This window comes from Chlamydotis macqueenii, chromosome 2, assembly GCF_036417535.1.
Source record: "Chlamydotis macqueenii isolate bChlMac1 chromosome 2, bChlMac1.mat, whole genome shotgun sequence".
Classification (NCBI taxonomy): Eukaryota; Metazoa; Chordata; class Aves; order Otidiformes; family Otididae; genus Chlamydotis; species Chlamydotis macqueenii.
The window spans coordinates 73,031,803-73,043,999 of record NC_141557.1 but is presented as its reverse complement, the minus strand read 5'-3'; the positions used below and the strand labels follow the sequence as shown (position 1 = coordinate 73,043,999).

The 12,197-nt window shown below is 37.2% G+C and overlaps 1 protein-coding gene across 1 annotated transcript in view; it reads right to left on the bottom strand.

Moving 5' to 3' along the window:
• The window catches only part of LOC147601700 (uncharacterized), an 82,251-nt gene extending 70,145 nt beyond the window's left edge, over positions 1-12,106 (bottom strand). The window contains exons 1-2 of the mRNA XM_086741481.1: positions 10,771-12,106; positions 4,507-4,646 (exon numbers count right to left, since the gene is read on the bottom strand). Of these exons, the coding sequence (XP_086597607.1) occupies positions 4,507-4,518 (12 nt within the window). The 5' untranslated portion in view covers positions 4,519-4,646; positions 10,771-12,106. The remainder of the gene's footprint in view (positions 1-4,506; positions 4,647-10,770) is intronic.
• Between the last annotated feature and the right edge of the window lie 91 nt (positions 12,107-12,197).

The window sequence follows — 12,197 nt, the reverse complement described above, 5'->3', positions numbered from 1 at the left end:
AAAAGCATCACTATATTGAGCTATTCTCAGTTTTATCTTCTGATGGGAGAAAATGGCCATTATTTTGAATTGTAATATTACATTAATTTAACTTGAAATATAGAAAATATTTGAAAGATGTTAAGCAAGACTTAGGTGACATTAACTAACAATGTCATCGGGTTCGGTTGTTTGGCTATTTTATCCTTTAAAATATACACACACGTAATGTCACAGTCATAAAAGTCTTAGACCTTCATACAGAACTGTGGTTTTTTATAAACTTGAAATAGATTTTACTAAATAAATTCTATTGCCTAACACTGAAAAGAATAAAGACGTCAATTCATACATTCCAGCTATCCTCATAGCAAATAAATTGGGTAGAAATCATCATTTTGAACTCTAACATCCATAGGCAGTCTGCACTGAGGTTTACAGGCAAAGAGAAACAGGAAAAAAAGCATTTGAGAATTAAAGGGCAGTGTGACGATGTTCATTTGCTGCCCTCTTCTGGGGAAAAAAAAAATCAAAACAAATAAAAAAAAGCCAGGAAAACAACAGTTCCCAGAGTACTGTGACCTACACTTCTCTGATAACTCTGCCTTGTGACAGCAGATCTTTTTCAGTTTAAAGGGAAGAAGAGAAAATGACATTACTTGCTTTGGAGCTCTGCGTAGCAGCGCAGACTGTGCCCTCAGAGTTGCAGTCAGCATAGCAGCATTACCTTTATGCCATTCTGCCACAGCCATTCAGTCTAAGCTGTGGAATACAGCACTGAATTGGCTGCAGCTTGCAACAGATTCTGTTCTGCCATGGGGTCAGGGCCTTTAGTGGAAAAAAAAAAGAGAGACGGACACAGACTGATAATATGGTTAATTGCTAGTTTCATTAGTTTGCCCTTCAAAGATGTTGTAAGAAAGACACAGTGTTAACATGAAATTTTCTTTGCAGCACAGGTAACAGAAAAGCTCAAATCAGAACTAGGTATGAAAAGTTCAAGTTCTTCATCTTTGCAGTAATTACAGGCATTGTTTCAATGATAGCTCCAGAGATCCAGTCCATAAATGCTCTTCTTACTTCCAAAACAGAGAGGTAATGCATTCATCAGACAACACCACATTTCATATGTATCCTCAGACTAAACTTGAATTGCCACTAGTTCCAAAATAACTGTTGTAATGCTATAATGATGTAAAGTGCTTAACATCATAGTTCCCCAACTTCTTTAAAACTGAGACAAGTTATTTCAAAAATACCTCACTGTGAACATGAGAGCAACTTTTCTACCTGCACTGTGAATGTGTAATGACTGAACTGTGCTTTGACTATGACAAGGCTTGTTAACTGACTACTTAATCTAGAACAAACAAACAAACAAAACAGAGAGATGCCTGTGTGAAAGATACATCATCAGCATGTCAGTCTACTCCCTACCTACTAGCAAAGCTGCTAGTTCACTACAAGTAATCAGGTCTTTGACTATCCAAATTATCTTTTTTTTCTTTCTTTCTTTTTATTACACCAATTTCAGCAAGCTTCTAAAACATGTGTTTATTTATTTCCACGTGAGCAGTAACAACTTCAAACCAGGAAATCCAGATTCAGTATAGACAATTACTTCAGTCCTAGAAAACAGTGGGGTAAAGAAGATATTCCGGGGAAAAAGATTTGACAATTTGAATTAATTAATTAATTACAATACACAACTGTAGAAGCCAGAAAATTATTCCTCTTGTCAACCTGAAGATGTCTATTGTGAAAGTGTTTTCTAATAATGTAACAGATGGGTATAGCCATAAACAACAACAACAAAAGAACATCCCCAAAACCAAACTCACATACTTAGAAGAAACCTACAGAAACAGAATGTATGCTAACTTCTCTACCTAAATACTAGAAAAGCCATAATTAGAAAACTGTGATGTCAACCCATGGACAGGTGGCTATGAGGGAATACTATCTTCCTCGTCAAAGAAAGAAAAAAGATCTTTTCTGAATAAGAGGAAAGCATCAAATGTCTTCTCAAGTTCTCTTTGGAAGAGAGGATACACTTGAGGTCTGACAAAGTCTTAACTCTTCTAACTGTAGATAAGTGGAATTTTGCATTAACTGATAAAATTGATGCTTCAGTAAACATATCTCTTAGAAATGTAGCCATGACTGCAAAAGAAGCTGTACTTTGCCATAGTTCTTTTTCATCTAGTTTATGCACAGAATTCCAAGAAGTCTCACAGCACAGCTCTTGGCTCTTCAAAAAGCACATCTCAGTGCCTCTCCTTTGTTACTGCTTGTAACAAAATGTGAGAGAAAACTTTTGATCAGTACCTGCTTACTTTATTCAAAAGACTGGTACTATCACAAACCAAGTAGAAGACAGTTATTTGAATTTGAATTGAATTTTTGTTCAGGCTGTGGCTAACATTCTTGTAAAAACAAATAAGTAAACAAACAGATATGCCACATTATCAATTATTCTCCAAGAAAGATCTACTTAAGTACTTAGAGCATAACAAAAGAAACAGCAGATGTTGCTATAATACAGGTCATACATACTGTAGGTACCATATGCAAATCAAATTGAATCCTTCTTTCTAGTCGCTTTTGTGTTGGAGCACACGTTATTATATTCAGCCTTCTTTCTTCTCTTCCTTGTTTGTTTTTTTTTTTCTGATGCATTTGTTTGCGATGTCCTTTCATCTGATGTCTGGTTTTGAATACTTGATCCCAAAATGAAGACAGAAGGGCTGTAGAAGTTTTGTGATTTTCCATATGTTCTTTCAACTCTGCTCTAGATTGCCGATTAAGAAATAAGTTAACCAATTAAAAAAAAAAAAAATCCCAAAATACAGTATCAACCAGTGACTGAAAAGACTTAAGAATCTTGGATAAGATACTTTCAGGTGAAAGAGTCTTAGAGGGACTTTTGAAATTCAGTCCACTAAGAGAGGAAAAAAACACCTTCTGCATCGTTCTGTATTATGTTTGTGAAACACACACACACAAGTGGAAAAAAAAACAACTTCCCAAAAAAGCTAGACAAGCCATTTGTTTGCGTTCAGGGGTTTTTTTTGTTGTTGTTTTTTGTTTGGTTTGTCATTTTGGTTTTTTTTTTCAAACTGTAGGGCAGAATTACATCCAAGTTGTTAAATATAGGTAATGTTGAGGAAAGAACTGCTCTATTTTATTTTTGCACATATTGTAAAAACAAAGAATAGGCAGATGACATATAGCAACGTTTAACTGCCATTCACACACAGGCTAGAAGTACAGATTATCATTCTTGGATGTACATTTTCATTATAAAATTGCCAGTGCTGCTGAGCACAAAAAGAGAAAAACAAAATTAAATAAGCACAAATTATAATGCTAAAAATGATAGCATTTGGAAGGTCACTACTGTGTTTGACACACTTGCGACCACAATAAATATTCTTGTTTTTTAAAAGTAACAAAGCATGAAGGAGAAACATGATTTTCAGGTATCTCATTTGACTTGAATCCATTTGGTTTACCAGATTACAATGAATTTATCATACAAAAGCTTTATCTAACAATGCACATTTTAAGTAGTTGTCTTTTCTAAGTTTCCTCAGCTAAACTTCCAATGATCGTGATACATGTAGATAAAGAATAAGCAATATATTTACATAGTATAACTATTATATTGCAAGGAATTGATTTATTATGTTAACAATATCCAAATATTAATCTTCCTTTCTTACACTGTTGTTGAAATAGCATAAAATTCGAATTACATTGTTAAGACTAACACCAAGATCAATGAAATGACAGCCATTTCCAACCTAAAATGTAAGCTTAAAAAATACAGTGCTCCATACCCTTTAAAATATATAGCATATCAGGTAAGACTAGGAAAAAAATTAAGTCCATTAGATGACTTAGAAGATAGCCAGTATTTGTGTCAGAACAACAGAAATACTTTCAGCCACAGAAAATATCATTTGGCACAGAATCACAGAATTCTACTCAATCTTTTTGGTCCTGACATAGTTTGCATATTACTGCTTTTGTATGAGTTAATTATTTTAGCAACAAAGTACCAAAAACTCTCATTTTGCTCTCCACAGCACCTACAAACAAGATATAAAAGGTGAAGTGTTACATAACTGATTCAATCTCAAAACAGTTGCACTAACTCTGAATGTTATTTGTAAAATCCATCAACTTAAGCAGGATGTATCAAATGCTCCCCGCAAGGTCTTGGTAATGTAAAGCATTTCAGCACACTACTGTCTACAGGAAGAAAAAAAAAATAAGTATTTTTCCTCACCCATTGTCATCAAGCCTTATTTATTAAATTGGCAATTCTTTTTAATGTGATAGCACAGCAAGCATCAGATTACAAACCCTGCTGGATCACAGAGCCTGTAGTGACTAGGGGAGAAGGAAGGATGAATTGCCAATTTTATGACTATTTATAGATTTTTTAAAAATATATTAAATGTCTTATGCTTTTTTCAGATGATATATTCAAGACAGCATTATGAATAAACAAACACTTACCTGACTTTCCATTCAGTGTACGCCAGCTCCAGGCTTTAGTGTGGTTCAGTGGTCAATACATCATCATCAATATAGCCTATGTTAGGATGTCACGATGGAGCTGAAGCCAGTGACCCTAAAGGGTCTAGATGTCACAGGACCTAAGGAAAAAATATTTGAACTTTTATATAGCAATGTACTGTATGGTCTCACAGCCTATTAACTAAGAGCATACAGCACATGCGGCTGAAGATGATGGCATTGTTTGTAATTTTAGTATGTCATGGTAGATTTGCAACATAATTCCCACAACACAAAATAAATCCTACATTAAAAAAAACAAACAAAATCCCAGCTCATTAAGGTTGCTAAGCCAAGAAACAGAAATTAGCAATTGTCAAAATTAAAGTTGCCTTGGTAACCTTACTTGCATTGCTTTTTGTGTATATACTCTATGCTCACTAAACAATAAACCAAGGCTAACGAAGCATGACCCATTCTACATACTAAATTTTGGAAGGATTACATTGGGGAAAAAAAAAATTGTATAGAGCCCAGTCAGGCAACTGAAGATTTTGCAAGTGTACCCACTAACAGAGATGATGAGTTTGACTTTGCAACCTTTATCACAAGTTTTCTTTTGTGGTTTCAATTTTTTGTGGGTTTTTTAAAAACATGTTTAACATGGTGGATGCCCTATCCCTGGAAAAGTTCAAGGCCAGTTTGGATGCGGCTCTGAGCAACCTGATCTAGTCGGGGATGTCCCTGCTCCTTGCAGGGAGGGTTGGACTAGAGGACCTTTGAAGGTCCCTTCCAACCCTAACCATTCTATGATTCTATGACTCTATGTTTTAGGCTCTATTTTTTGAAACAAAATACCTAAGAAGCTAAAATATAAATTCCAGATTTGACAATAGGGACTTATATTTGGGCTGATTGGCATTGCTGAAACCCTTAAGATACACCAAGACCTCTGATGCTTGAGCTAATTACCGTTTGAGTAGTCACAGCAATAGTAAATCAAAGTGATCATGTACCCTGTTATATTAATGCTAGTCCATGTATCTGAGACTCTGAATCCCTTCTGTCCTCTTCAGGCCACCCTGTTGTCCAGTTATTTTCATTCTCTGAGATTCCCCACTTGATTTTTCCCCACTATGCCCTGTCCCAGTAGCAGTTTTCCTAACATGCCAAATTCTGCTTGAGTTAATCTTCTCATCTCATCATGTCCTCTAGCAACTTCTCACAGGTTTTCCAGCCTCGCTGGTCTTTCGTATCCAAACTTTTTCTATACGATCTTGTCCTGGTTTTGGCTGGGATGGAGATAATTTTCTTCCCAGTAGTTGCTGTGTTTTCAATTTAGTATGGGATTTGGTATGTGGAGGATGTTGGCAATACACTGACATTACCAGATGTTGCTGAAGAGACCAAGGACTTTTTCAGCTTCCCAGGTTTCACTAATGTGCAGGTGCAAGACGCTGGGAAGAGTACAGCCAGCACAGTTGAACCCATTTGGCCAAAGAAAGTATTCCATACCATAAACGTCATGCTCAGTATGTAAGTGGGGGTTGGCTGGCGGGCAGTTGGCTTGCTCTCTTTCTCTCTCTCTTGGGATAGTTCTAAGATTGCTCTCAGTTCCGTTCCATGATCACTGAGTGGGATGGGCTGTATCGGTCATTAGGTCGTCAGGTGGTGAGAAATTGTGCATTTGCATATTAATATATATTATTACATCTTCCTTTGCTGTCCTAGTAAATTGTCTTTATCTCAACCCCCAAGTTTCCATTTCTTTTCGATTGTCTCTCCCATTCCCCTCTGGGAGGGGGAGGGTGAGCAAGCAGCTGTGTTGATGACTGGGTTTAAACCATAACAGATCTCTAAGAAAGAATTCAAAACCTTTGCAGCCAGGTACCAAAGAAAATCAGCAAGTTTTCTTAGTTCCTGTCACCGCCTCTCTAAAATTGTCTGTCACAATTAGCTTCCTGCAGTAAGGTATCTACACTGTTCACTGGATTCTTCAGAGGCCAAGAGCAGGCCAAATCTTGACAGACTTTTGCGGCAGAGGTATGTCTTTCATCTACTCTAATAGAAGACACCATCTGAAAAATGCTTAGATCCTTCCTGCAAGCCATGCACTAGTAGGGCTGTGGATACCTTTTTTTTTTTTTTTAAAAAAAAAAAAAAAAAAAAAGGTATCCACAGTCTTACTGGTTCCACTTGAAAACATTATGAACAGAAAGTTTTCCCCCCACATGCATTCCAGAAAATTGTTTGAATAATTTTGGTTGATGTAGTTTTAAAGGAAAGGTATCAGTTGGAAGCAAAGAACCAACATGAAAGATTTCAGCCAAAACAGTTTAAACAAACAAACAAAAAACCAAGAGAGGAGAACAAATGAAAACAGTATATTTAAAATAAACAGCAAGATTGATAACAAAGCAGAGTAGTAAGAAAAAAAAAAATGCAGTGTGGGTTTATAACACTAAATATGAGGTAAGCACTTAAAATATAGAAGAAGTGAGAGATACAAAGGTTTATGTCATAAACTTATTTAATTTCTGTTTTCAGAAGAAGGGGTCTTCTTTAACATAATCTTGGGGAAAGTATATTTATCAGCACAAAGAGGAACGGCTGCTAGAGATGTATAACATCTACCACTATTAAAAAAATTAATTACAAAAATAAATTTGATGGTGTAAGAATGTACAGCTCCCCCCACCCCCTTTTGTTCACCCCACAAGAGAAAAAGCTGGATAGAGTCCTTTGAAAGTTCTTTAGGATTTAAGAAGTGTTGAAGTTAGCTGCCCCGTTAGATTCACCCTGCTTCAGTGAACAAGATTAACCGAAGACAGCAGTCAGAAATCAGAGACAGAGGAACAAGTCTCTCCACATAGCTCTGTTCTAACCATACATCTAGGACTTTGTAGAGGTCAATGTATGACTGCAGTGTGAATTGCAATGTGCACTTTTGATATCATTAAATGTCCAAAAAGGAATCAGAAAGATATCAAATTCTTGGTCAAAAAAAGATCTAAGTTGCAGACTGAACTTAGCTGACCATCATTCAGAGTATTACAATTCCGGCATTATTCCTGTCACATTGTCACAAAGCTAAAGTCAGGAAAGCTTCAGATATAAAGCATCTGTCAGCCTTGATATTTTAAGTAGTACAGTATCCCTCCCGCGCTCCCAAGTTGAAGGGCCCAGTTTGATAACAAAAAAAACCCCACAAACAATAAAACTGTGAGGTAATACAGAGTCTTCCTTGTATGAAGCAAGAATCTCTACCTACTGCAGATGGAAAGAAAGCTCTTGCTGAGTAAGACAGAGCAAGACTGATGAAAGAAGATAAACTTGCTGCTACTAATTTAAGAAAGAAGAATTTCCTTTTAAACTACAGACAACTGCTTATGTAACCAAGCAATTAGCAATTGCAAAAATAAGCTCATCAGAAACCCAAATCAACACAAAACATATCCAAAACTTAAGCATTTTGTCATGTCCTGCATCCAAATTAATTCCCTGCACTGACTGGTGTTGTCATCTTTTTTTCTCCTCTATCTACTTAACAGCTGCTAAGCTGCAAGCTCAATGCAGCTGTTACATCCCACTGCCACCAACAGCTTTTGAAGGTGGGGATCCTTGTGTAGTGCCTTCCCTAATCCTCTTCCCCCTCTTCAAACCACAATTTCAGTCTAGCTTAATAAACAGTAAAGCCTTCTTCCACCAATGAAAGCAAGTTTACTTGTATTTACAGTTGCATTAGGCAAGTATTTAGCACTGGAAAATTCACCTCCACTCTATAAAAGCAGACAGAAGTAAAACATTTAATCAGAAATCCAGAACACGTTCATAGTATTTATAAAGTATTTGTTGCACTTTATAAACTAAGCAGTTAAAAAAAAAAGTAGAAGAAAGATCTATTGAAGGAAAGGGAGGGGGAGGAATAAACAAAATTTTTAAAAAAATCTACCTACAGCTGGAAAAAAAGTCTCTTATCTCTCACATTCATACATTGATGCAGTTTGAAATTGTAACCATGGCTGCACGTGCTTGTAGAATTTAATTCATTCCTTGTTTGTATTAAAAGCCACAGTTTGTTAGAATGTTAAAATCAGATTAAATATATTAATTTAAAATAGAAGAAAAAGACTTATGTTAATAATTGTTTCATGTACAGATAAAAGTTCCAGGTTAACTCCAATATCGTTTCAAAGTGTTTTGTGCTTATTTAAGCAATATTATGTTGAATTTGGCTGAGATGCACCGTATTTAATAAGAAATACAAATTACTAATTATGAAGACACAATTTGACCATGTGGGCTCTCTTGGCAAAAGCAAGGTTAGCTCAGCTCTAAGGACGCTCAATGCACTTCTCTCCCCCAGTGTCAAAACAAAAAAAAAAAAAAAAAACAAGGATAGCAAGCAGTTCTCAAAGATTTCAAATCACACTTTAAAGTGAGTTAGTAAAATATATACTTGCACTGGAGTTATTTTGATGCGAATTATGAAGCATATTAAGGAACAGACACTTAGGAAACATCAAAATACCCAAGCTTCAAAGGACTATTTTTAGTGATGAGATGCAATACACTTTACTTATCCATTTTCTCCTAAGCACATCTGCTGACAGTCTAAATTTGGTCTGGAGAAAGCACTGGTTGGAGATTGTGGGTTTTGCATAGAGGATTTCTGCTTAATGCGAAATGCAATCAAGACCACTAAACCTTTCCTGTAAAGGTTTTAATACAAAATCACTAAATTTTGTGGCAACTCTTCTTCACAGGTTAAGATTCAAAGGCCAAAAACAACAACAGACAGTGTGACAAGTCTTTCAGTCTTTTGCCTCTTTATCCCTGATGCAAAAGGTAAACTGTCACTATACAACCTATACAAATATGGACAACTATTTCCATACAAGCATTGTTCATATAAGCACTTGTAAATCTTTTCACTGCTGTAGTCATCTCTGCTCTAAAATACTGTTTCAGCTGTCCTTCTATATGCTTTCCTTTCCAGCCTCTTACGAGAAAAGTTAGATCAGACTGCAGCCTTGTCTCATACAATTAAGTGGAGACACCATGATGTTGTGAAGCAAGTAAGATACTTATTTTGCTTTTAGTTCTAAAGAATTCTTTTTTTTTTTTGTTACTTTTCCTGCAGAAATTCTGCAATAACCTCCTATGAAAATTTTATCTCCTGCCCTTCTAAACAGTAAAAACTCAGAACAACCCCACCTATCCCAAAGATAACTTCAAAATCAGATGACACAACACATCCTCTAATCTAAACGCTTCAAAACCTACACCACAACACAGATTCAGCACCTGGCCTGGCTGCAATCACAGAAAACCCTCTTATTCCACATTCCCCAGTGCTCCTAACATTGTCTATTTTCTTATGTGTCCACTGCCACAAACTCCAGAGCTCACTCCTCTAAGCCATCAGCTTATTTCACATAAATTACCTGGTTTTGCACTGACCTTACTGAGCAGTCAGATCCATATCAGTAGTTCAACACAGGCAGCAAGAATTGCTAAAATCAATTCATCATTGCTATCACCTGCAACACTGAATGGTTAAACAGAAAAATGCCTAGAGCACCTTTGTAAACAAATCTTTAAGATTTTACTTCAGACTTGGATGCAAGCACTAAATACCTGGCTTTATTGATGGCAAAACACTTGCAATTAGTAACAGAAACATTTTTGTTTTTCCCTGCTTGCTTAAATAAAGCACAATTGGTACCAAAGCAACATTTGTAGTCAATGCAAAGGAGAACAGCACTGGAATTATGTTCTTTGGTGATTTAAGAGACATAGGTTATGTTATTCTACCAAAGTCCTCTACTTATAAACGGATATATTAGCAGTGTCAGAAAACTTTGAGATAAAAAGCATTAACCTTAGTAGCAGCACCTTTACAGTACTGTTACAGAGCCATTAAAAAGCTAATAATACTGAAATTATTGGAATATGATGGTCAACTACTCCTAGAAATACTCAGAATCCATAACATAAAATGAGATAGGATTTTGCAGAAGGAAGGAACATCGTCAAACGGTGAACACTTACTTTGAGAATTTTTGCAATTCTTGTATTTTCTTTTTCTAAACCAGTTTAAGATGGTTTTAAGCAGATGTTTTCCTGTAGCTTCCATTACAGTATTTACAGCTTATGCGGAAACTTTCCAATAAATTTTGCACTAACCAAATAAAGTTATGTGCACAGAGAAGTTTATAGCTGAGGCAATTGCATGAGAATAAAAAGTAAAATTTTACTTACTGGTAAAATCACTGTGTGGACATTTAAACATATCCTAATAACGGCAAGCTACATTAAGATTTCTTATCCGTTCAGTTTCAAAAGATGATGAATACATTGTGCACTGAAAGAGATAAGGCTTCCTCTGACAGCTGTCCCTGTGCATTTTCCAAGCACTTTGTGACATAAAAGCACAGTTTCACAGATGAGGCACTGGTAGGTTTCTTTTATCTGCTTGCATGATTCTAAATTATCTTCCATCAAGTCCAACTCAGTCATGTGACAATAAACACATTTAAAGCCACAATGCACATCACGACCCTTTTCATGAATTTTATCAGCATCTTTCAACTTCACTGCCAAGTTGCACACATTGCAGAAATGCAGCATTGTTTCAAAACCCAGTTTTAAGGCACAAGCGTTTTTCACAGGATGAGATAAACCTTTAGCGTGCCATCTAGCTTCCTCCGGATTTTTGTAATTTTTACACCTTGATTCAGCTTTAGGGATTTTTATCTCCCCAGTCAAGATGTGAGTTCTAACACTGGAAACACAACAGAGGCCAAGATGTACAGACTGGGCTTCTTCTTCATCTTTGCTCTTGGAATAAAAAAGAAAAGTCAGCACTGCAGAATAGGGCTCCTCAAGTTGCAAATGAGCAGCTGCTTCTCCAAACAAGTTGTTCACTTCACAGGAGCGAGAGGCAGGAGGATTACTGCCCTGACTGCTCGGGCTCATGTCACAACAGCGAGGACTCATATTTTGAAGCATCTGATACACAGTAATAAGACAGGCATTTTTTGCAAGATTTGCTTTGTTTTCTTTATTTTCTTAGTTAGCTTCATCTCCTACGCTATACAACTCATTTTCATCTTGGTCTATTTTAGAACAGCCTGAAATTTCACACGCTGTATCTGTTTCATGCATACGAGCCAGGTATGTCCTGATCTTACTTTTGACGCTGCTTGTGAATTGGCAGAGCTTGCACCTGTACGGCCCCACCAGAAACAACTCCACCGGGCCGGCAACCTGGGCTTCAAAGCCTCCAGGCACAGCAACACACAGCCGGGATGATTTCCTCGGGGCGACGCAAGTTCATTGATGCCTCACGTTGGTATTCGCATTTAAATTCATTCGTCTTCCGCAGTTGCGGGGCAGGTAATTCTACAAAAGGCAATGAACAAGACAGTTAAAATCCACTTTACCATGGCTGGAAGCGGCCCCTTCGTCCCGCTGAGGTTCCCTGAGGAGATGCGGCGGCCCGGCCAGCCCAGGAGCTGCCACTGCAGATGTGGGTGTTGGGACCGAACACCCAACGTTCCCTCCACCTTCCCCACGCCTCACCCGTCACTGCACAGCCTCCCGCCACTCCGGCAGGCCGGGCCGCGTCTGGTCGCTCACCGGGAGCCGCCTCCTCTCGGCCTCCCTCGGGGGAGGAAGGGGCGGGG